At 35.1% G+C, this 25,160-nt stretch overlaps 11 protein-coding genes across 11 annotated transcripts; 2 read left to right on the forward strand and 9 right to left on the reverse strand. All coding sequences in view use genetic code 12, as the record gives it.

Moving 5' to 3' along the window:
* Positions 1-77: 77 nt before the first annotated feature.
* Positions 78-2,525, reverse strand: STE11 (mitogen-activated protein kinase kinase kinase; the record flags this gene model as incomplete). Its single annotated transcript, XM_049404693.1, has 1 exon — positions 78-2,525. One exon carries the CDS (start codon positions 2,523-2,525, stop codon positions 78-80), a length of 2,448 nt encoding a protein of 815 aa, XP_049265622.1.
* Positions 2,526-2,775: 250 nt separating this feature from the next.
* J8A68_001079 (phosphoprotein phosphatase) lies at positions 2,776-5,043 on the reverse strand (the record flags this gene model as incomplete). The annotated part of the gene is made up of 1 exon (XM_049404694.1): positions 2,776-5,043. One exon carries the CDS (start codon positions 5,041-5,043, stop codon positions 2,776-2,778), a length of 2,268 nt encoding a protein of 755 aa, XP_049265623.1.
* Positions 5,044-6,889: 1,846 nt separating this feature from the next.
* Positions 6,890-7,252, reverse strand: ASR3 (Asr3p; the record flags this gene model as incomplete). Its single annotated transcript, XM_049404695.1, has 1 exon — positions 6,890-7,252. One exon carries the CDS (start codon positions 7,250-7,252, stop codon positions 6,890-6,892), a length of 363 nt encoding a protein of 120 aa, XP_049265624.1.
* Positions 7,253-7,552: 300 nt separating this feature from the next.
* Positions 7,553-9,643, reverse strand: J8A68_001081 (uncharacterized protein; the record flags this gene model as incomplete). The annotated part of the gene is made up of 1 exon (XM_049404696.1): positions 7,553-9,643. The coding sequence occupies one exon, from the start codon at positions 9,641-9,643 to the stop codon at positions 7,553-7,555; it is 2,091 nt and encodes a 696-aa protein (XP_049265625.1).
* A 327-nt stretch (positions 9,644-9,970) lies between these two features.
* RPL21A (60S ribosomal protein eL21) lies at positions 9,971-10,915 on the reverse strand (the record flags this gene model as incomplete). Its single annotated transcript, XM_049404697.1, has 2 exons — positions 9,971-10,442; positions 10,905-10,915. 2 exons carry the CDS (start codon positions 10,913-10,915, stop codon positions 9,971-9,973), a joined length of 483 nt encoding a protein of 160 aa, XP_049265626.1.
* Positions 10,916-11,465: 550 nt separating this feature from the next.
* On the reverse strand, positions 11,466-12,533 carry RPS9B (40S ribosomal protein uS4; the record flags this gene model as incomplete). Its single annotated transcript, XM_049404698.1, has 2 exons — positions 11,466-12,028; positions 12,527-12,533. The coding sequence occupies 2 exons, from the start codon at positions 12,531-12,533 to the stop codon at positions 11,466-11,468; spliced, it is 570 nt and encodes a 189-aa protein (XP_049265627.1).
* Positions 12,534-12,818: 285 nt separating this feature from the next.
* Positions 12,819-14,756, forward strand: J8A68_001084 (diphthine--ammonia ligase; the record flags this gene model as incomplete). The annotated part of the gene is made up of 1 exon (XM_049404699.1): positions 12,819-14,756. The coding sequence occupies one exon, from the start codon at positions 12,819-12,821 to the stop codon at positions 14,754-14,756; it is 1,938 nt and encodes a 645-aa protein (XP_049265628.1).
* A 192-nt stretch (positions 14,757-14,948) lies between these two features.
* Positions 14,949-15,377, reverse strand: INO4 (Ino4p; the record flags this gene model as incomplete). The annotated part of the gene is made up of 2 exons (XM_049404700.1): positions 14,949-15,209; positions 15,282-15,377. 2 exons carry the CDS (start codon positions 15,375-15,377, stop codon positions 14,949-14,951), a joined length of 357 nt encoding a protein of 118 aa, XP_049265629.1.
* Positions 15,378-15,674: 297 nt separating this feature from the next.
* J8A68_001086 (uncharacterized protein) lies at positions 15,675-17,363 on the reverse strand (the record flags this gene model as incomplete). The annotated part of the gene is made up of 1 exon (XM_049404701.1): positions 15,675-17,363. One exon carries the CDS (start codon positions 17,361-17,363, stop codon positions 15,675-15,677), a length of 1,689 nt encoding a protein of 562 aa, XP_049265630.1.
* A 3,122-nt stretch (positions 17,364-20,485) lies between these two features.
* On the reverse strand, positions 20,486-21,204 carry J8A68_001087 (uncharacterized protein; the record flags this gene model as incomplete). Its single annotated transcript, XM_049404703.1, has 2 exons — positions 20,486-20,628; positions 21,045-21,204. The coding sequence occupies 2 exons, from the start codon at positions 21,202-21,204 to the stop codon at positions 20,486-20,488; spliced, it is 303 nt and encodes a 100-aa protein (XP_049265631.1).
* A 2,796-nt stretch (positions 21,205-24,000) lies between these two features.
* Positions 24,001-24,852, forward strand: J8A68_001088 (acetate uptake transporter family protein; the record flags this gene model as incomplete). The annotated part of the gene is made up of 1 exon (XM_049404704.1): positions 24,001-24,852. One exon carries the CDS (start codon positions 24,001-24,003, stop codon positions 24,850-24,852), a length of 852 nt encoding a protein of 283 aa, XP_049265632.1.
* Positions 24,853-25,160: the final 308 nt, after the last annotated feature.

Genomic DNA, 25,160 nt, shown 5'->3' on the forward strand with positions numbered 1-25,160 from the left:
CCCCCAAGTGCCCCACTCGCCACCACATGTGGTGGCTGTAAGACAACAATACTGTATGTATTTGATACTGATTACTACTACTGCTTAGACATAATCAATGGGTTTAAGAATGGCTCTCCTAATAACTCTACCGCATCTGGTCTTAATGTATGATTAATCTCGAATGTCTTTGTTAAAAACTCTTTTGCTTCTTCTGTACACCATTCAGGTATTTGTGGAATAATTAATGATCCAATTCTAAATAATGCTTGCATTTGACTTAATTCTGGATATGGATGTCTTCCTGTAAACATTTCCACAATTAAACTTCCTATTGACCAAATATCTCCTTTCTTAGTATATAATGATTGTTTTACAACTTCAGGTGCCATCCAGAATACTGACCCTTGTAATGCTCCTCTTTTCCCGGTCTTTTTAAAATCTTCATCTTCTTCATCTATACTACTAACTTTTTTGGAAATTCCAAAATCTCCAATCTTAACTGTACCTTTAATATCAATAAGAATATTTGCACCCTTGATATCACGATGAATAATATCCTCTCCATGTAAATAATTCAATCCAATTGCAACTTGTCTCACAAAATTCCTAATCAAAGGTTCTTCAAAAGGTCCATATGAATTCAACATTGATTGAACTGATCCTCCAGGAACATATTCTAAAAATATATTCAAAAAACTTTCATCAGTTGTTGATCCATAATATCTAACAATATTCTCATGATTTAATTCTTTCAATAATGTCATCTCTTGTTGTTGTTCAATCATAATCTTTTCAACTTGATGATCCTCTCCATCCTTCTCTTTAGGTAATGGAATTTGTTTAACCGCCATTAATTCCCCAGTATATGGATTCATACCCAAATAAACAGTACCAAAACTTCCAGAACCAATACGTGCCCCCTTCAACCAATTAGAATGAGGTCCCATTTGCTCTTCTTCTGATTCTTCTTCTTCCACTTCTTCGACCTCATTGTTGACATCCTTCACATTCCCATCTCCAAACCTACTGAAATCATCAATCAAATCATCAATCTCATCTTCCGAATCAGAATCCATTAATTCAATAGTAGATATCCTACTACCAACATGATCATCAACAAAATCAGCAACTAAATCAGTAGCAACTGATATTCTATGAAGTGCCTTCCTACCGGCATTCATACTCTTATTAGAACTAATACTCTTAGCATCACCAAATTGGGAATTAGCTGGTGGACCCAATGCTCTCAACGTATCATTCAGATTAACCGCTTCATCAATTGCATTTATACTATGAACCATAACATCCCCAACTGTTCTATGATTCCTTCTCATCGCCGATTCAGCTGAAGATATTGATCTTAATCCCGTCGATATATTACTATGCATAGATTGTCTGTTATTGACAGGCACTCCAATACCAGCACCTAAGAATCCAGGTGGGATATTAAATCTCCTAGATAATCTAACACTATGTCTCACTGAATTCCTAACTGTTTGTTCTAATTCCTTCTGTCTTGCTTCTGGGAAATATTCTGCCAAATTGGATGAAATCAATTCACTTGGAGGTCTTTGTCCAAAGAAATTCCTCATAGTTGCTCTAGCATTCTTATGTACACCATTGCCTTCATTATTTCCAGCACCGCTAGTGGCATTATCGCCATTTACGACACCACTTCCATGAATGATATTATTTTCTTTCGACGATGTCAATTTATCATATTTATGCATTATCCTCCTTGATGTCTCGATTGCTGTCTCAGTAGGATATTCATTCTTAGGCACAAGCATGATACGATGTTTTTCTAATCGTTCCGGTGAATAACAAATCGTCACCAATTCAACATCAAATAATAACGTAACTGCCAGTTCTCCCGTTCCGAAAACATGATCAGAATTGACCTGATAAGGAGTATGAATAAACGTATCAAATTTTGCTTCTTGTGATTTGAATCCTAATTTTTTTAATACTTTTGCTTTTATTGATTGAGCATTGAAACATCCACTTACATTTACTCGTTTGATTGATCCATCACTAAGGATGAATGTTATATTTTTATTGGAATCTTTATTGGAAGTACCCAGAGTCGTGTTTATGTTGGATGAACTTATGGATGTTGATATGTTCTGACCACCACTGCCAGTCCCACTAATCCCCCCACTTAATCCGGTACCCGATATACCCTGTTGTATAAGAGTTCCGTCAAGATCCGTTTGGCTCGAGTTTGAATGTATTCGTATTGGAGATGTCACTTGAAGATCAAGGTCTCGATAAAGATCGTCAATATGAATACCATTCATCAATTTTTCTTGTTTTTGATTCCCAATGGCGATTTCTAAACGTAATCTATCACCTAGTTTTGTCACTCCTAGTTCTTTTAATGATGAAGTATCTAATTCTGGGATTAAATCTACTGTGATCCCATTCTCCATGAATTTGGTGTAATATTGTTGACAGTTTATATATGCTAACCATTGTTTTAATTCTTTGACATCATTTCGATCGGTTAATCTTGGATCCGGTACTTCTGGTGTTTCTGTCATCTATTAGTTCGTTAAATTATACGCGTGTTACCCTCCTCGGTGTTTGTGTTATGATGTCACAGAAAGTTCTACCAGTGAGTCAGACTTTTTAAAGAAAGTTGTTGTCTGATTGCCTTTTTTGACGTGTTGTAAAAAAAGAAAATAATAAATCTAAAGTTGTCTCATGTTAGAATTTTACGCATCATTAAATATCACTATTATAAAAAATAAACATAAATTAAATAAAGTCTTCTTCTACATGCATATGAAGCTACCAATTCACTAATTCTCCACCAGTAACTAGAATCTGTTCATCAATGATCTTAACAGGATCATCTTCTCTTCTCTTCCAGCTCTTTATCTCTCCTTTATCAGTGTCTAATTCAAAGATTCTCAATCTCCTAACATATCCACCATATCCTCCATATCCACCTTCTCCAACACCTCCACCATAACAAAGCCACATTTGATTCTGGGTTGAATCAACGGTTTGCGTATCCATTAAACAATAATCATTACAATGATCATGACCTACACTTACAACTTTCACCCCTATTTCAGCTAATGTATCTCTAGCTCCAGAATTATGATATGGAGCAGTCACCCCTTCTCTATTCTCACCTATAAAAGGTTGATTATTGAAATTTCTATATTCCGGTAATGGAATATGGAAAAATGCCATTGACATAGATGTTTTGCCATATGATTCAATACTAGATTTCAAACTGGCATATTCTTCAAGGACAAAATTCAATTGATTATCTTTAATCCAATCATATCCTGGGAAAACTTTATTATTAGGACTATATTTATGAGTATCCAAAAAGTAAAATGCCAATGCAGTCTCTTTTGAAGATTTTCCTTCTACAGTCACGACATAATTCCCAACCCCATCAATTTCAACCGGTCCGACAGCAGAAACAGAATATGGTAAATCGACACTCAATGCCATTACTTCATCTCTTGATAATGAACCTTCATCATCATGATTCCCCATAGTAACAGCAAACGGGATCTTTCGTTCAATAAATGGATTCAATGCTTTGAAAACTGCAGATTCGGAATCAGGTGAATTGTCTCCAAAGATTTGATCACCAGTCAACACCACAAAATCAGGTTTTTCTATATCTAATACCTTATTCAAGAATTTCAAGGTTCTGGCATCTGCTCGACAATTCCGACCTCCAGTCAGTTGTGGGGATGGATCACGACATTTCCCATATCCTGTGGCGAAATGTAAATCTGCCACTTGAAGGATTTTGAATTTATCATTGACTTTCAACTTTAATGAAATGGGATATTTCTTCTTATAGTCAAGCTTTGGACCACGACGGAATGTTATAAACACGGGAATATCAGACGGGTTGGAAAGACCACGCAAAGGGTTTTTGAGGAGTGTCCAGTTAGGTCTTGGGTCAACTGCTTCATGGCCAAATAAAAGGTCGATTCCCGTAATGGGATTTTTGGTCGAATGAGAGCCATATCTTAACCAAATCCCGTTAGATTTCTGTCTCCATCCTGCAGAAGCAACTTCTTCTTTGGTAGGGATATATCTTGAGGAAGGATCTGCTTCTCTCTTTATTTGAGTATCTTGTCTTTTCTTGACAGGTTTCTGGATTGGCTTGTCATCATTCTCTTTTTCCTTTTCTTCTTTTTCTTGCTCTTCATTAGCAACTAGCGGCTCTTTGTCTTTTATTTCATCTACTGTTGGTACCTGGGGTCCAATTTTCTCTTCAAATTCTTTTGGAGAAGTCCCCTTTTCGAATTCTTTTAATTTTTCGGTATTCTTGACCTTCTCCGCTTCATTTTCTATCTCTTCTTTCTTTTTATCCTCTTTTGCCTCTTCTTCTTTCGCAATCTTTCCTTCTTCTTTAACTCTCTCTTCTTCAGTAATTGCTGTGTCCTCGTTTTCTTTCTCCTTTTCTTCTTCAAGCTTTTCTTGAGTAATATCATTTAGCTTCTCGCCAGCTTCTTCTTGAATAAGATCTTCTTCTGCCTCTTCTTCATCAGCATAAATATCAGTTTTTCCGTATGTACGTATGATATATTTTGGTAACATCAATGTATTACCCTTGATTTTTGAATCTTCCTTTGGATTTGCAACAGCAATATCAATAATAACTTCATCTTTATTATTAGTCTCTTTCAAAAATTGTGATAAAGATTTATGGCTCACCTTCTTATAAGCAAAAAATTGCTGTCTAACCCAAGATTTATCTAATGCGATATCTTTATTAATCCTCGACCAACCTCCCAATTTCCCTACATCACCCAAAACTCCCAGATCAGCATTTGGAACCCCACAACTCTCTCCATTTTTATTTATCCTGAAACAATTACTAATGGAAATATCAACAATGAACAGATCGGAAGGAGGTTGGAAATATGAAGGTGCTTTACTTAAAAACAGTTCTGGAATGAAATTCGCTATTTCGATATACTCATGTTTATTGGCAATCAATAACAATATTGCTGCAATGAATAAAAATGATATAAAATAAACAAGCAGACGGATTAACCTTTTAGGTAGTCCCGTCATTATGATGAATTTACGTATGTATTTATATATAAGGCGTATAAGTTTCTTCGCAATAAAGAATAAATTTGTGGGATGTCTTCTTTGTCTTCTTCTTTTTCGCTTAGTGGAATTTTTTTTTTTGCGTTGCATGTGTGAAATATGAGCAGGGATTTATTTTTTATTTAAATATAGAATATGTGTACGGGAAAATCCTTTCATTCTTATTTCTTACGATTGACACAGACTTATATACTAAACGAATGTTCCAAATACTACAAGAAATTCTAGATTCGCAGTTTCTGAAGTGTTATTGAATGATTATTAATATTAAATTAGGCTGTCATCATTCTATACTAGGGGAGAATCCGCTGTTTACCACGGATTATAAGACATGTATTTTATGTAAGTTTTATTTCTATACGTTGGAGCCTATACTCAAATCCCTAAAAGATTGGAAAGTAGGACATTCCAGACCTTTACCCTTCGGGATAAAAGATTTGTCAATAAGGAAGGTGACGAACGTACCAAGACTTTTTACAACGCAACCAGAATAAATATAAATTTTTTGGTTGCAAATGTGCGAAAATTGTTTCATTCAATCTCAAATTCATTGTTGCTACATATTGTGTTATTCAGATGATAAAGTATTATAAATCTTTTAAAACCTTACATTTAAGTGCTTGAAACGATGAGGCGTGCTCATCGAGTATATAGTTTTAGGAATCAGTCTCATATTTCCTCCATTTGCAATTCCCATGTTACATGTATTTGTATTATTTTTTTTACAGTCATGGCCGTCTAGGTGTATCACTTATTATCACTTAACACTTTAAATTTCGTTGACCTATTTCGTGAATGCTTTTGAAGTACTCGTCCTAGAAAACCAGATCCCTCTCAAAGGACTATAAGTTTATTTTTTAGACAGTGCATGTACAGGAAGAAGCTTGATAGATCATCGTTGAAGTAGTGTTCCTATTGACTAGAGGTCTCATCCTTAAATCCATTAGAAGATGAACTTCAGTTGAGGTTCCTAAGAAAAATGTATCTGGTGCTTCCCCGTTGTGAAATATTCTTATCCAAGGTCGCCATGAATAGTTTCCTTACCCATCTAGTACCAAAGCATTGAACTGGCTTCAAACATACTAACCTATCCAAGTTTGGCTGACTTTGAAAGATTGTCGCTTTGTGTGGACTTCTCATTGTGGGTCTGAATTCAGGGTTTGACAAACATGAAAATCACATTTCTTTGCTGCACATCTTGTGATTCAGAGGATACTTCTTCAAAGGTCTCAAGCATATTCTACATTTCTTCTTGAAAGTAAATCAGAAAAGCGCATATGTTTCCAAGTATATTTGAATAGTTCTCTTGTAAGTAATTCATCGGAAAAGTTGACTATAGGTAACTTTGGTCGTTCATCTTCAGGGTCTTCTCTATAACACCAAACAATAATCTATGAAAGTAATTCCTTATAGAATATCACAATTACCAATAGCGTGATGTTGCTAATGTATATGACGATAATTCAGAAGTTGAGTGGTACTCTACAGATGTTTGCAACTGAGTAGTTTCACAAACAAAATTTAATTATTATGAAAAATTGTTATGCTGCAAGGATGAGAAAATTTGCAGGATAGTTTGGTCTAAAAAAGTCTCATAGAACAAACCGTCAAACAGTAAGCACAAGCTTTTGAATGATTTGCTCACAGAAATGATTCCCTTGAGGATATCCATAGTTATGAATCCTTCATCACTACAATGTCATGTTTGGATCAGTTTAATGCCCATTTTTATTTGTTTTTTAATTATATACCATATTTATAGGACAATTTTATAAAACTCCTCTGTAGCTATATAGATTGAGTTAGATCATTCATCTTTCTTTTGACGAGCAGCTCTGACTTTTTCAACTGTTTTCTCCACTTCAGGTTCAACTTCTGGAAATTGTTCCGCATTTACCTGTGGTTTATGAGCATAGGGATCAAGAATATACTTATGAGCAGCCTTACGTCTAGTTTCGACATCTTCTTCGCCTTTCTTAGCTTCTGGTTCTATATCTGGAAACGATTCAGCATTGACTTTAGGTTGATGGAAATTTGGATCTAATATGACGTTATGTGGTTTATTTATTTTTGAAAATGGTACTTGTTTGCCACCGAAATCAACTAAAAGATCTTCTGGTTTTGAATCACCAATGTCTTCCTGTCTTTTATTGTTGTCGTTATCTGACATGGTATCTGTTGCCTTAGTTGGGTATTTATATCTATAGAGTAAATAAACTATAGAAAGTAATAATAACCTTAATAAATATCGATTCATTATTTTAGGAGAAGTTCATACAATGGCAATCCATTTTTATTAAAGGGGGTTAGTATTTTTCAATTGACTATAAATTAGCAATTATCCAAATTTCGTATAGCCCCTTACTTTTTTTGGAAGACTGCATATAGATAATTCTGGGGCACATGTCAATTTGCAACTAAATTAAATTAAATTCAATTCTGGATTTACTCATTATATTAATACAAACATCTACATAGGTTGATTAACTAATAGCTTCTTCGCGGCTTCAGGGGCACCGACTTGGCTTGATGCAACTCCTCCAGTACTAGTGTTCATCCCCACCTCAGGTATCATCGATGTAGTAAGATTCATGGCATAAATAGTAATAAATCCAACAATTATATGTAACCCTAAACAATAACAAAAGAATAACATTCTGGTTGTTCTAGTCGCTAAAACTGCTCTAGTTAAAGAAATAAATAATCTTTCCAAAGGTGACAATCTTGAACTAATCCTTTCTTGTTCTCTTATTCTAAATTGTTCAATTGGATGTAATTTAGATTCATAATCTTGTTGATATTTATTACTTTCCAAATCCACATTAGCTTTTGGATATAATAGTTTTCTTCCCGCAGTAGATCCTGTTGCTGTTCGTTGAGCTGGGGAACCACGATTATTGAAAGATGCTAAATATCTTGTCTTTTCATATAATTCTTCATTATCTCGTTTCAATGCATTCATTTGTCTCTTGAGGTCACTCACAATTGCATACTGCTTCCTAAGCTCTTCTTCTAATTCAGTATTCTTTTCTCTGAATCTATCTCTCTGTTTGGTTATAATTGGTAAAAGTGAAGCTTCGTCTGCATTAGGACCTAAGCCTTGTCCTCCAGATAAGGATATAATGCTTCCGTTTCTTCCATGCTGTCTAGGAACTCTGCTAAAACTAGATATCATACTTGCAGTATCATTGAATTTCCCACTTTGAGCGACATCTTGGAAATCGGCCAAATCATTTTCTAATTTCTCATTCAATGAGCGGAGATTATTTAATTCCTGAGTTGACAGGTTTAATTCTTGTTCTAATTCTTTGATCTTCGTTTGGAAGTCATTTTGCTGGGCTCTGTGTTCCGCCAATTGCTGTGTAAGGGTCATGTTTCTTTCAATAAGAATTGAATCAATATTCGCCGTCTCATCGGTGTGTTTCTCATCATCTTCATGACCAAATTCAATTTGTCGCAATAATTGCAATTCATTCTTTATTTCTTCATAATCGGCAGTTTCATCCAAACGAGATTTCAAGTTTTTAATTTCTTGACTCATTTGAGAGATCTCCCTATTACATGCTTCTAATTTCGTTGTATGCTCTTTAGTAGAATCTTCCAATTTTCGTCTTGTTTGGTTGAGAGTTGCAGCTAATAATGCATTCTCGCCTTCAATTTCTGACACTCTTTGTGAACACTCGTTTTTGATCGAAGTTATCTCAAGATCATTTTGGGAATTGGATAATTGTCGCCTGAGTTCTTCATTGCGCTTTTCTAATTCAAATATTCTTTGTTTTGAAGATTGTGCATCACGCGAAATGATATCTAACTCAGCTAATACAGCTGCTGATGATGTATCACGGGCTGGGTCATGTTTGTTTTGATTGTCTAATTGTCTTTCAGTGACTTCCTTCGATGTTCTCAACTCTTCTATTTGTAATTGTGCCCTCTTTATTTGGTTTTGCAATTGTTTTTCCTTTTCTAACCAATTGGATTCCTTCTCATCAATTAAAGACTTGAATTCATCTTCTTTTGCACTCAATTTGGAACTGAGCAATTCTGCTGCCTTTTGTTCATTTTGTAATAGTCTTTGCTTTAATTGTTCATAATCTGCCTTCCGAGTTAATTCATCTGTGAGCTTTTCCACTTCTGCACGTAACCTTATAGCTTCTTTTGATTCAATAACTGAATCCAATGACATTTCCAATAATGGTCTTGGATCAGGTGCTTCAGCTAATAATCGATATATTCCAAAGAAATATGTCTCCACTGTCTTATTTTTGTTCGTCAATTTGTCAATTTCATTTTGATATAATTTCAATAATGACTTCACTTGTTCTAACTTCTCAGAATCATCTAGCTTCCTAAATTCCTTAGTTTTAGCAGCTAATGTCTTTCTACTAAGTAATGAGGATTTTTGCTCTTCTTTTAATTGCAATCCTTGTTCATCCAACTTCTTTTGCAAAGAAGGTAAATCAATCTCTACCCAGGTCTGTAATGCATTTCCAAAAACATTGGATGATCTAGTTGGTGGCCTTTCGTCAAGCTGAATCGAATCCGTAGGGGGTTCGCTAGACATTGTTATGGGTTTATACAAAGGTGAAGGCTATGGATGTTGGTTTCTACAAGTAAATGTGGATCGTTCTCCACCTAATTTTTTCCCCTTGAATGCCAGCGCAGGGAAAACGTCAAATACTACGATCACGTGATACAAATAAGTTCGAGATGTTCTAAGAGAGATATTTGAATGTTTGAACCCCTGCTTGATGTATTCAAAACATTGCCTACTACGATTTATATTAATATTTCCTGTACTTTTATATGTGCATTAATTTATACTTTCTAAGATTATTAAATAATAAAAAATATAAAGGAGGTAAAAAGGTGGGTGTGGTGTTGTGATTGTTTAAATGAAGGTTTCGTAAGCAACTGGAGCTAAGGTTTGAGGAACATTACCTTCAGTAGTAACAATTCTGGAACCTCTTGGCTTGGCTGGTTGTCTCTTTAAAGAAACTTGAACACCCTTTTCCTTGGCTTCCTTCTTAGCAGCAGCGTTAGACTTAACTCTGTTTAAGAATTCTTGACGACAAGCAGAGTGCTTAACGTGTTCAACTCTCAAGTTAACTCTCTTTTCAATGTATCTGTTACCAACAACCTTGTTAATAATAACACCGACAGCAGACTTGGTGACGTTGTAGACAATACCAGTCTTACCGTGGTAGAACTTGTGTGGCATACCCTTTTGGATAGAACCGTTGGCCTTGATATCAACAATATCTCCGACCTTGTAGGTCTTTAAGTATGTAGATAAGGCAATAGCACCATGCTTCTTGAAGTCACGTTGGAAAGCGTAACGAGTACCAGATCTGTAACCACGACTATAATATAAATTGTTAGTAAAAATGTTCCCTTTAATAATTGAAATCCAATATAAGATAGTTTCATAACACATGCGGAAAATACTCCTGAATTGTATATTTCTTCGAACTTGCGATAGGTGTCCCACTACTTTGATGGACCCAAATTTCCTCTAGATATTATGGAATTTGCGATGATACGAAGTTGTACAGAAGTTCAGTTGTGCATTCCAAAAGCTCATTGAATATGGCTCGTTATCATCTTTCACTATCATTATCTAAGTTTATTTGCTCTGCCCATCCATATGTTTAATTCTTGAGTCTCCACTGTCGATTCAATGAAGAGTTTTGTTCTTTTGCAGACTTTCGTTTTAATGTGATTCCTTCTTGTCTCTCTTTCCAAATAACGTCTATATCATTCCCCTATGGTGTTATGGTATATCTATCTTATATGGTCTCATCATCCTTTATATCTCCACATACGATTTACCCATTTTTAATTATGTATGCTGAACTATTATAATACCCTTTCTATGTGAAAAAAACTTTTGATATTTTAATTTTTCTAAGGTGAATTGGCAATAGTGGTACTGTCTCTACTGCAATGCGACTTTGACTGTGAGAAATTTTCAACTTTTTTTTTGGTGTAGAGGAAAATGCGTGTGGCTACCAAAATATTATATGCAAGTTAGGGTTTGAGCCCTAAAACCTGATCTCATGTGATGATGATATTCTGAATTTTGCAGCCATTTACTTATACTGTACATTTCCCCTAAAGTATACATATGTCCTAGGCTACCGATCTGGAATTTGGAGTACACCCACATGTCATTGTAATGGTTCATGTCAATATACAAGAAGCTCATTTTAGGAATGCTACAATCGATATATGTCTTACATAATAATGAACCATTAAATTACTAATCTACATAAAGAACTGAAAAATATGTTTGGAAAGATATGAAAACCATTTATATTAAATAAAGATAAATGAAAACTATAAAATACATGAATAACCCTGTGATAATATCTGGACTAACGCATTTATTCTTCGTCTTCAGCACCTTCGTCACCACCCTTACCTTGGTTCTTTCTCTTAACTCTACCAGCTCTACCACCACCGTATGGGGAGTTGTGAGCAAAGTCAATGTGCTTTTGGGAGTCTAATCTAACAGTGAAAGATGGAATGTTGACAATTTGCTTACCAACAGCAATGTGTCTTTGGGTGATTAAAACTCTGGCGTGGTGGATAGATCTGGCTAAACCTAACTTGAAAACTTGAGTTTGTAATCTTCTTTCCAAGAAATCTTCAATTCTTAAAGCTAAGACATAATCCAATTTCATCTTGTCTTCTGGTAAAACACCAACTCTGACCAATCTTCTGATCAAAGCATTACCTTCGAATAATCTCTTTGGGTCCTTTTCGTCTCTGGTTAATAAGTCACGAGCAGCTCTTCTAATCTTAGATAATTGGAAACCAATTCTGTAGATTTCTCTCTTGTTCTTTAAACCGTATTCACCGGCCAACTTTAATTCAGCATCTAAACGAGCAGATTCGTATGGTCTCTTTGGGACAGTGTAAGTCTTGGAGTAGGTTCTTGGAGCACCTAAATTTATGTTAGCATAAAAGATCTTTTGTAAAAGAAAAAACTTAGGCTTAAAACTACGAGTCACTACACTTTCTAAAACAAAAAAATTGACAGAAATGCTCTTAAAATAATCTAAAACTCATCAACAATATTCATCAAATATGCATGTGGACATGACACTAGTCTTCCTTGAATAATTGGACAGCATAGCTACCCGCCAAGAATGACTGCCGTATCCCTCTAAAGAAGGAGATATGGACTCGTGTAAAATTCACGATACACACAACGATAAATAATCATCGATGCTTGTAACTGAAGTGTCGGGAATTCAGTTACAAAGGTGTTTTAAATTGCTAAAAAGCATTCTATGAAAATTTTCATTTCAAAGAAAGGAGGACCCGAACCTCAACGACCAGGAAGCACAAGGTAATCTAAAAGATTGTCAAGTTCTGAAATCGTTTATATTGAAGTTTTCCTGTTTAAGCTATGTGAGTATATCTTATAATTGATACATACGAGGCATGTTGACTTGTTTGCTTTGATGAGGAAGAAAAGAAGAGAAAACGAAGAAGTAAAAAACAGAATGAAAAATTTTTTTAAATATTCCAGTGAGAAGAGCGAGCGTCTGGCAGAACGAAAAAAAAAATCATTTCTCTCAAAATCTTAACTGTTCTGAAAATTACGTTGGGAGGTCACTTACTACGTATTATTAGTACTGAACCCCTAATATGCAGTTTGAAATTTTGCAGTTTGTTTTGCAAGTTGTATCTATCACTCCCATAGTTGGTCTAGTCCTCTCTTCTTATCGATGAAGTTTGTAGCATTGATATCAGGAGGTAAGGATTCTTTCTTCAATATATATCACTGTTTATCACAGGGCCATGAGCTAATTGCCTTGGGAAATTTGCATCCCAAAGAAATTGACCAACATGAAATTGATTCCTTTATGTTCCAAACGGTTGGCCACGATATAATAGAATACTACGCATCATGTCTAGACGTTCCTTTATATAGACAGCTGATAACTGGTTCTTCGTCAAATCAGAATTTAGAATATTCTCCTACACAAAATGATGAGATTGAAGATCTCCATGAATTATTGTCGACAATTAAAGCATCTCATCCCGACTTGGAAGCTGTCAGTTGTGGGGCCATCTTATCACATTACCAACGAACAAGAGTAGAAAACGTTTGTGATAGGTTGAAATTGACTTCATTGGCCTATCTTTGGCAAAGGGATCAATATGAATTGATGCAAGAAATGTGCAATAATCAACTTGATGCCAGGATTATCAAAGTGGCCGCTATTGGATTAAACAAAAATCACTTGGGAAAAAGTATAACTGAATTATTTCCGACCCTAGTCAAATTAAATCAGTTATACCAAGTTCATATATGTGGAGAAGGTGGTGAGTTTGAAACTATGGTATTTGATTGTCCTTTATTCAGAACTAAGAAGCTTGAAATTGCTGCAAAGGAAGTGGTGGGAGATCCTAGTGATGATGTATATTATTTGAAGATGAAGGTTGAATTGGTTGATAAAGATAGCTCCGAATTAGAACTTATAGAACCACCGGCGCTACTCGAGGAAGGATTTGAGAACATTTTATTAAGCGGTGGCACTTCCAATAAAGAGGCAGATAATGTGAGCTTGGCAAATCTCACTCTCGAAGAGCATATTGCTCCATCGATAACACCTCCAAGTATTGTCTCGACCAATTCAAAGTTGTACATTTCAAACTTGACCTCATCCGAATCGAATTTGGAACAGCAAGCTAGTGATATTTTCCTTCAATTGAAAACGATGCTTGATGAAAACAATTTAACAGTCAATAATATCCAGCACGTATCTTTGCTATTATCGGACATGAACCAATTTGGCGCAATAAATAAAGTTTATGGAGAACAATTTCAAAATATCTACCTTCCACCCTCAAGAATTTGCATAGAGACAACACTATTATGTTCAGTGCAATTTTCTTGTGTTGTATTGAAGAATATAGAACCGAAATCCGGTATCCATATACGTTCCAGGTCATACTGGGGTCCTCAAAACATTGGTCCTTATTCCCAGAGTATCGTCGACAACCAAACTACTTACAAATTAGCTAGTTTGTCGGGGCAAATTCCGCTTATACCGTCTACTATGGACTTGTCTAACAACGGAATCAATTTCAACTCAGCATTATCGTTACAACATTTGTACAGAGTAAAGAACTTGGTCAATGTCAAAAAATTAGGACTGATTATTTGCTTTATGAACGACTCCCTGTATCTTTCAACTGTCTGTCATACGTGGAAAGAATTCATGGAATCTATTGAAAATACACCCGAGAACATTAAAAACTTAGTTGTTGTTAAAGTTTCTGCATTACCCAGAGGCGCAGATGTTGAGTGGGGTGGCTTCAGTTATGAAGACGTCACCGGTATGTATGATGACTCGGATTCTGAAGAGGAAATTGACGCGTCGCTGGATAACTTAATAGAAGAATTTGATGATTCGAATATCTGCCCAGTAGGAAAGGGTGAACTTTCCATAACGACACTATTTACTTCAAGAAAGGAATTAGTGGATAAAATCATACAAGTTAATAGAAGCAAGAATTTCTTACAGGTATTAGCTTCTCTCCCGAATCTTTCCAAAATTGATTCAAAAGGTAGCTTCGAATCCTTACCTGTACAAAATGTGTACAATAGTAAGGGCCAAGAGTTTGCGTTTGGGTTGATTTGGAAGGTGGAAAACTGACGGTATATAAAATAATGCATTATAATTTTAATAAATGAAGAATAATCGTACTTTCTTAATACAAATAGCTAACTATTGTTGGAACTAAACTGGAAATGGGCTTGTGTCATAAATCTATCAAAACTCAAGCATGTTCCTAGGGACATTAATATCGTGTAACATTTCATAAATAGTCCTTTTGGGGGGAAGGACCTACTGGGCAATATCGCTTCCATCATTTGTTGGACCTTCATAAATTAGCGACTTTGGTACTTGTATACCCTTCATACGGCATAACTCTATCAACTTTATGTTTTCTTCTCGTAATTCATCGATGTAGTCTGCACTTTTAGTCAAAATGTTCAACTCTGATCTATTTTCCAGCTCCGTCAAAGTTGGAGTCAACGAAACAAGCTTATCGAACTCTGCTCGGATATTCTCTCTTCTTTTTTGTTCTGATGCAATATGGTGGGCCTATAAAGATTTCTGTTAGTACATAGGTTCTTTTAAAATATCAGGAGATGATTCATTCTTGAAAACGCATACTTTTTTCTGTTCTTCAGATAGAACAGAAGACTTGGTTGACTTTCTTCTTCCTCTGGTTGGGGGAGGACTCGACTCTGTCATATTATCGTCTGACATTCGATTATATATGCTGTTTTGGTTGTTTTAATTGAGGAAAAGGAAGTAAAGATAATATAACATCATTTCGATTTCTTAAATCTTAAAAGTGAATGTGATTTTTTTTCCTGAACTTTATGACTCGCTCCATTTCCAAGTAATTTCCTAATTGAGTATAGAGTGAAAAATGTCGTGATTTAATTTTTTTGTTTCAGTTATGTCGTTTTTTGCAGCCCTTTTCCAATGTTAATTAAGTATGTTTTACTATCATTTCATTTTTAAATAAACTATTAAAATAACTATCAAATATAAAAATAACTAAGCTTCATCTGTAGAATTGTTGGGAATATTGCTCTTTTTGTCATCTTTTGGAATTCGCTTGTTTGTATGAAATAGCGACGAAATCATTGCAACAATCGAAAAAGCCAATGACATATAGAGGACATTCAAAATGCTCAGGTTGTATTCTTCCTTGATGATGCCGATAGTCTCATTACTGAAATTAAATAGGATTTTAGACGACTGCAACAATGACTTGGGATTTAAATTTGCTATTTCGGAAGCAATGATTGGATCAGGCTCTGTCTGGATTAAATGATTGATCTTCCGAATTAAGCTTGTTGAAAATACAGTGTCTGCCAAATTCGCAGTCAAAGTTGCACCAAGACATTTTGCAAAACCCATATAAGTAACAGTTAGAATTAGTCCTCCATTGACTTTCGGGGCTTTCTGTTGTGCTGACATAAATGATACTTGTGACGCAACACCTGTCACAATACCAAAGGGGGTGAACAATCCTATCATTTGACTGGTTGTCGTATGAGTCCTCAATAAGAGTAAGCATCCAATCCCAACGGGTCCTAGAATCCCTGCAGAAACTGAAAATGGTTTCGTATACCTAGTCACTCTCATAAAGATTCCAACGAACATAGAACCAAGTACAACACCTATAACCGTAGGTAAAATTTGAATACCTGTTCTCATGGGTGTCATCTCGTGTACAACTTGTAAATACACTGAAAGGTAAATGGTAGGTGCAATGAATGCGGCAAATGCAAACCCTGTGGTCATTGCACAAGCATTAATTTGGATTACTTTTATTACTTCTTTTGAAATTAAGGGATTAAACGAATATTTGAAATTCCAAATACAAAATCCAACAGTCAACAATCCCCCAATTGTAAAAAATGAGATCACGATTCCTGAATTCCAAGGGTACTGCATTGATGACCCCAAAGTTAATGCTAGAAGAATGAAAATCAAACCTCCACAAATCAAAAATGTAGCAAAATAATCAATCTTCTTGCATTTCTCCCAAAATGTGCCCTTTGGTTTTGGTGGGTTAAAGAACAGGAATAAAAGTGAAACTGCTACACCACCAATTGGAAGGTTTATGTAGAAAGCCCATCTCCAGCTAACGTTGCTTGCAAAAGCACCTCCTATAATTGGACCAAGTGTTGACGAAACAGAAAAAGAAAGTGCAACGAGGGCCATAATAATTGGCCTTTTGCTGATTGGGGTGATTTCTGAAGCAATAATCACAGAAATTGATTGAATTCCTGCACCACCCAATCCTGTAAGCACTCTTCCGGCAATTAGCATTGACATGCTATTGGACAATGCGGAGACCAAAGATCCTGCCTCAAATAGAATAACAGATACCAGCAATGTTTGTTTTCTACCAAATGCCATTGAAAAGGTTCCCATAAATGGCGTAAATACTGTGAGTGAAAATGAAAATCCTGAAGATATCCATCCAATTTTCTCCGTTGCTCCAAATTGATTACCCACAATTGTCAACAAGGGTATGATAATCGTTTGGTCTATACCAATGAGAAACAAACAACTTAGAATCGCTACCAAACATCCGATTAATTTATAGCCTGTCAAGTACTGTTCTTCGAGTGTAGTTCCATCCCCAGCTCCAAGGTTCTTAGAAGCTGAAGAATTTAGGGTTGGCTCCTTCTCTGGTGACGGAGTTGAACTTTCTTTATCACTGCTATCCATTACGTAGAAGAAGAATGGTCTATGAGAAGAAACAAAAATTCTTTAGTGAAGGAAAATGTTGCTTCAGATGGAAAATACCTGAATAAATAGCCTTTAGGCAGATACATGATCTGGAATGGAATTATTGACTGATCGGATAGATTAAAGTTCTTACGATCGAAAGAAAAGCTTATTTATTAACTAATGCCCTAGCCTTGTAATCAATCCTGTGTCTTTGCTATTACTGACTATTTTTTTAACCCGAGTGATTAGTATGAGAATCTGTGACCTAGGAGCTTATTGTATATGGGGACACAAATGTGGTCCATTGGGTCTCATAGCTAGTTTTGAAAATCTATAATCAAAATCTATAATCCTTCTCCAAAAAAAATAGGTTTGAATTCGTTTGTAGAACTTTATTTTTGCCAAACCAATCATAACCCCCCCCTTGGGACCTGAAACTCACGGAACTCAAAAAAACAAAAACCAATCGGAATACTATTAGAAATTTGATAGGAATTAGCTTGTTGCTCTATGCCGACTTTTGGGAGTAATTCAAAGACCAATATGAGAAGGAATCATTCACCCACTATGAACTCAATGTTTCAGAAAACTAAAAAGTAGCACACGCATAGAAAGAAACTTCGATTATATTGATAATTTTCAAGGGGTTATTTTCTAACCGATATTTCCGTTGTCATATGAAAATTTTGGTTACGAGATATTATCTTTGAGGAAACGATGAAGTTTTAAAATGTAAGGATTGTAGATAATCCAACAAGGATATACGGATTGGAAAACAACAATGCCTCATCAAAACCGAGGCTCCCTTATTAAACAAGTTCACTTAGATGAGATATGCATGCAATTGCTTCCAGGAATACTGGATCATAGCACAGAAAACTGAGCTTCTAAGGAACTAATTGATTGATCAAGTAGAACTCGTTTATCTCTAGAAAGTTCGATAATGGAGTTCGAAAGGCACGAAAGTTGACAGATCCGTATATGTTCATGCGGGAGAAGTCAAGGTATCAAAATATACATATGGGAAGAAACAACAATTCTTAGCAATTCTTCAAGTGCTACCCTAGGGCTTCTAAACTATAAACCATTTCCATTTTCTCTCTGTATTTTCTAGATAATGCTGTGAAGCAACTAGTGTCACTCATTTTTTAAAGGATTCTTTCTTGGAATTAAAGATTGCAACCCCAAGGAGCATTAGCGTGTATTTCAGATTAGGTTGTGTTATAAAGGTGGATTATTATTCAACTTTGCATATATGTTCAGCTTCTACTTACTGTCTTCGGGAAACGTTATGGTTGCAAAATTTGCAGCATTTTTTTCGCGCTATTTTTTACAAAATATTTTTTTGGCTGGCAGTGCAGTAATTGTACCATAAATGGATCAACGAAATTGATTTTATAATAACCATAGCAAAAGGTTATTGCTTTAGTTTGCATCAATAATAGTCAGCAAAACTTCATTTATGATCCATAAATTTTTCTTTTCATAATTGGTAATCTTTTTTGTCATTATGCAAGAGATGTGGGCTCTTGAGCAAAAGATAAAAAAGTCTTCAGTATTACATCCTATACTAGGTTAAAGGATAGATTTTTTGAGAGTAGTGGGAAACAGAAATGTAAGCAGAAGAGAAAGGAGAAAAAATTACTAACCTCAGGTTGGAGACTTTCTCATGCAAAAGAATCATTCTACACCAGCACAGAATGAATAAGCAATGTTTGTCAAGTTTTCCCATTTTTTTCACTTCATCCCTATATATTGTCACATCTAAGCACAAAAACTAGAAATATACAGAGTTAGTGATAAACAAGAGAACCGCCAAGGTCGATCCCTTTTCCAATCACTAATAAACTATGATTTGCTGTGTGTTCTACGTAGAGCAACACCTCTATGCCAATTTTATACTGATAATCTAATGGATTCCAAGCCAGGATAGAACTGAAAGGACCAAGAGGGGGAATTGACCTATTAATTAACTCAAAACTTAGTCCAATACTCCGAACAGGAGTAGAGCATTCCACAACATCCAATCGCTTTTCTATCGATGCACATGAATATCACGCGAAAATCACACGAATACCACGTGAAAATCACACGAATATCACGTGCCACAAAATAACACGAAAATCACGTGATTTCGAAATCCAACGAAAGCGCCCGTGTAGCGTAATGGTTAACGCGTTTGACTTCTAATCAAAAGATTGCGGGTTCGACTCCCGCCATGGGTTCTTCAATTACAATTCAGCAAACAAGTTGAATTCAGTTTATTTTTTGTTCATTTGGGTTTCATGTTTCTGTTGATAGCAATTTTATCATCTTATTTTTATGCGATTTTTCTTAGCCCCATGACAATTTGAAATTTTGAAGAATGAAAGATCAATTTTTATTTTAAAGTTTCGTTTATTTCAGGAAATCGCGTTGGAGGCTGGAGGAAAGAAGCAATAGCAAAATAAAATCAAGTATAACAACTATGTCATGCAATTCCAAAATTTCCGAAGGACAACTAATTAGTTTGTTTTTGGTTAATATAAAGGCTTCAAAATCAGCTTATTTTATCCATCAACTGAATTCCTAAGCGCAGTACAAATGAGATTCTCTCGTTTGAGGTTAAAATGTGTTAAGCTTTTTGAAAAGTTTAAGGTTTTGGACAAAAACTTCAAACCATAGTCGTGCACCTCATTCAAAAATATTATGTATCTTTACTTAATAAAAAAAATAAACTTATTTTCAGCCCGCCTTAGAACAATAAAAAAATTATGAACTAAGCATGTGAAGGAAAATAATTCTCTCGTTAGAAAAAATAGATAGAAGGTTTTGTGATTCTGTACCATAGAGCAATGATGATTGAATTTAAACTTGCTACTAGTAAACTTTTCGCAAATACTTTAACATCAATACTTAGTTTAAACTTTTCTAAAAATCTGTAACATCAAAACTAAAGAAGAGTATAAACTCTATCCAATTTCTTCCAGAAGTTCGTTGGTTTTCCACGTTTTTACACCAATTCGCATATTACCTTATCTTTGAATAATCTTCTATTTTTGTACTTTTTTATTTTTATTTTCTTGGAGAATCAACTTCCAATAACTGCGTACTGGTGCGACAGATCACGCCAAACTACTTCATTTACAAGAACCTAGCACTTTCTCTACTGTGAAGATTGTTTTGTTGACTTCAAAGCGCTTCAATGCAAGTTCCTCTTGGCTACTGAAGATGTAGAGAATAAAAATCGCTTTGTTTATATCGCTCACATCAGCCCTCATGTCTGGCTGATGTCAATGCCTGCTAAATCGCTCATGGAAAACAATTGAGATAAAAAGGTTTGTACATTGAAATTACAAAACGAAATAAATAAAAAGAGAAACTATATAACAAATGAACAAAAGAGAGACAATAACCACTTACCAAGAAGTATAATCAAGTCTTCAATCTTTTCACTCAATCATTGTTCAGTTCCTTCCACTATTAAAAAAAAACATATTAAAATTAATTATATATATAAACGAACACTTTCTAACCCAAAAATACCTAATGTGTGTTTTCAATGTGATTTCAAAATTGGGTGTGCAAAATTTTGGTAGCACTCAAAACGAAGCAGGATACTTTTAAACAGATTACACCCATTAATTTCACTCCTTGTAATTCAAATTTTCTATTAAGCTTAGATTAATAAAGCAAGACCAGCGGCAGCAGCAGCAGCTACACCAGCAACATTTATACCAGATAATCCAGCAACGGCGCCACTTGGAGATGTGGTTGTGTTGGTTGCGTTAGCAGTTTCATTGGCAGCAGAGACAACGGCAGCAGCGGTTAAAGCAATGATAACAGTTCTGAATTGCATTTTTGATTATTCGTATATAGTGATTAGCAAACAGGAAAAACAAGAAGAAAGAAAGAAATTCAGACTTATAAAAACTTTACGATTTGAAGAGGGAATTTATCATATTTTTATATCAATAAAAATTTCACTAAACTGATTAATTTTTCAAGGAAGTTTAAAATAAATAAAAAAACAATTGCTTAAAAAATAATTTATATTTTTTGACTTCCCACATATAAAATCTAAATACACCGCATATCACAATAAACAAATTGATTAATACTTTAAAATTATGCTTGCATCCTGCATATACAGAACTTACTTTCCCATTTTGGATAAATTATTATCCAATTAAGCAAAAATAAAAAAAAAACCGCATATAAAAAGCGGCAATGTTCTGCTATGTGACAATCTTACTAAGGCGATCCTTTATCACCAACTAACACTAGACTATCGAACAAGAACATGTGAGAACGAGATAGGACGTCCATGTACCTTCCTGCTGTTAGTTATGACAACCATTTGATAAGCCTTGTTTCTACAAAAATCTATTGCTGCAAGAGCAAGAATGATTGCGAAAATAGTGGAGATCAAACTTTGAGTATAAACTTGGTTTTTTACGCCTCGAGATCCTGTAGTACAAGCTAACTTTCTTTTTTGTCCATAGCCTCCCACCTATCGATGACCGTGCTAAATATAGATTGTGAGAGGAATCTTCCGAAAAATCCCGAAAAGTCACATCATTGAATATTCATGAGCGTGTTTTTTAAGATTTGTGTGTTACTTGGACATTTTGGTTACAACTTAACGTTCTTTTAAGAAGAAGAAGCTGAGCTCATATCCCTTCATCACAAACGGTTGCCAATTCCTTCCTAAAAGAAACAATGTGGATTGTTGCAATATTTTTTTTTTGGTTGCACCATTCGAGTTTCCTTAGTTTTTTTGATGTAAAGGATAATCCTAAACCTTTTCATACATTCTCTTGTCAAACCAACTGTTGACATTGTATCTGTTGACACATACATGGAAATACGTGCCGAATAAACGAATATTTAGAGTTCTGTCCATGTGAGAACAGTGAATCATACACACGTTGGGCTTTTTTTTTGGCTAAAGTATTAGTGTTTACTTCACAAATTTTTCAACTTGTCTTGGCATAGGGACACATGGATTCTAACCAAAAAAGAAATTCACATCAAGGGGAACAAACCATCAATTCAGCTTTCTATTTTTTGAGAGTAGATATCTGAAACGGAAGGATAATTAGAAATCTAAATGGAAAAGTGCCTATTGTTCCATAAATAGCTTTTATTTTCTCTCGAAGAATGCCCCTCGCTTTCCCCACGACAATAACCCCTACTTTATTGTTCTGTCATGGGTCTGATTCCCTGAGATTCTCCTGGAAGATGTAAAACGGTTTAGGAGATCAAGGCGTCTAATTGCTCACGTTTAACACCCACACAAAAAGGCACAAAACAAGAAATTCAAGATCTTTTCTTTCTTATAAAGCTTTGCCCAGGGCCATGATTTTTTCTTGTCGTAATTTAAATTGCGCTCGAATTGTAATTCACACATTCAAAAGGATTAGACGTCGTTCATATTAGAAGAACGAGCCGAAGATGACGCGATTCGCCTTGCTGGGCTTTGAAAGGATCCTTTGTTCGTTATTGATGGGCTTTTCTCATAGCCCCCTTAAAATCTTTCAAGGATTTTTTCTAGACCTCGAGTAGTACATTATTTTTTTCTTAAAATTTCACTGTTCCAGTCATTTTAAGAAGTGTTATAGTGTTTCCTAGAGCTAGGAGTATGTAGATGACTTTATACTTTGAATGCAAAGCCATTCCTTTAGAATATCTTTAACAATTCATCCATCTGGGCTTTGACATCTTAAAAAATCCTTTGTATTTGACATAATGGCCAAATGGGGACAGCTCCGAAAGCGCAATTTTGCGTTTCGCATATGTCAATCCATTTTTGTGAATAAAAGCCAACTTTTGTACTCCAAAGAGTAGCAAATTGTAACAAGCATGCATTTATCGCCGAAATAAAGCGACCTTCAAACCTCTACACCTCAATATAGGGTCGGTAGATTCACAATTATCGTGGCAGATTGCAAAAATAAACGATTACAGCAAATGTGGAAACATTTCTATTTGTGAAAACTTCACTTTCTACTCTTTTGCAGCTTAGCTACAATTGATTTGTATTCCAAGTCAGTCCATGTTTTACAATAACCGAACAGACTATTAAACCCTTTATTTTTAAAGGTCGTAAGAGATTAACTCCAAAGTATGGAAGCAAGTCTCCTCGGTCCCTTAAAAATGAAATCGCTTATTAATTACAGAATTACATTGTTTTGTAATTTTCCGCACAGCTGTCATCCATTTAAACAATGGATTTGCTAAGACCTGCCACTATTCTGTGGATGCTGCAATTTTTTTTCTTGTCGCATTAGTACCCTCTCTCCGAAATACGGGATTGAGAGATGAATCATCATTTGGTTTTGCTCCAATGATTTCGCTCAACAGCTTTGAAACCAAGCTAACCTGGGTTCCAATGGGCGAGGACGCTTTGTCCCACCTTAGTAAAAATGAGTAAAAAATTTGCTGCATAGAATGTTCTCTAGTTATGTAAAGTTCAAAGTTTATTAAGCTATTACTAAAACCGTTGTGTCAATGTTGCAAAAAAAGAAAATAAAAATAATTAAACTTTTTGAAGTTATCAATCTAAAAAATAATCCATTTATAAATCATTAGATAATTCCCCACTCCTCAATCTCATCGATTTCCTTTCCAACCTCTACAGAATTATGAACCAATGCGGACAACTCCAGACTCTGAATATTATCAATCGGATAGATCTTCAGAAGTCTCAGATGTTCCGTATAGAACATGCTCAATCACCAATGAAGATGAATTCATCGTTATAGGAAATGAGAGACACTATAGAAGGGATATTGAAGAACAACAACAACGAAATCAAGAAACAGAAATAATACGAACTCCTCATTTCTTTTATATGGTCCATGAACCTCCCAAGGTAGAGTATGGGAATGCCGGGGCTTTAGCCCTTATATCAACTTCATTCAATGGATTAATTGCTGGTTTCTACCTTGCCGGAACCATGGGAATTACTCAATTGAATGTAGCTGTAGGATTAATGTTCTTTTATGGAGGGATTGTTCAATTCTGTTGTGGTGCTTGGGAATTAGTCAAAGGTCACACATTTGCAGCCACAATGTTTACGAGTTTTGGAACATTTTGGATTCAACTAGGAGCGACATTAACTCCTGCATTTGGAATTAGACAAGCTTATGGTGATGATATTGAAATGTTTAATAATGCAATGGGATTGAATATTTTGGGATGGGCACTCTTTGCATTCATGATGTTTACATGTACGGTAAAATCAAATATCAGTTTGGTGTTGGCTATTTTCACATTGGATATAACTTTATTTTTAATCCTGGCCGGATTTTTAACCAATAGTCAACAAGTGTTTAAAGCTGCTGGGATAGTAAGTGTTATTAATGCATTTATTGGATGGTATGAAGCTTTTGGTGCAATTGCAAACAACAAGAATAGTTATCATTCATTACCAACTTATCCAATTCCTGTTATTCAAGGACAATCTAGAATGACAGGAAATGGGAAATGTGCGGAATATTAGATCAGGTGTAGCTTGTAAGCGTCTTGGTGATACTCAATTCCTTATCGTTTATCAATTGCTTTATTTAAGTGATCCATCTCAACCATTTGTTTTTTATAGAATATTCAGAGTTTTATTGCAGTAAGAATGTTATAGACACAAACTTGAGTGTAATTAATACACAAAAGCGGACGTAGTTAGTACTATTGTGATTGTTGAGCAACTCTTGAAGCTCTCACCAAGAGTTGCTTTTAAATTTGGATAGATCACATGCACTGTAAATCAACCATGGTTTCCTGTCAACAATTGGTTGCAAAAAAAAAAGACAA

The sequence above is a fragment of the Hemisphaericaspora subhashii genome (genome assembly GCF_019202705.1).
Source record: "Hemisphaericaspora subhashii strain CBS 10753 chromosome Unknown scaffold2, whole genome shotgun sequence".
In the NCBI taxonomy this organism is placed as follows: Eukaryota; Fungi; Ascomycota; class Pichiomycetes; order Serinales; family Debaryomycetaceae; genus Hemisphaericaspora; species Hemisphaericaspora subhashii.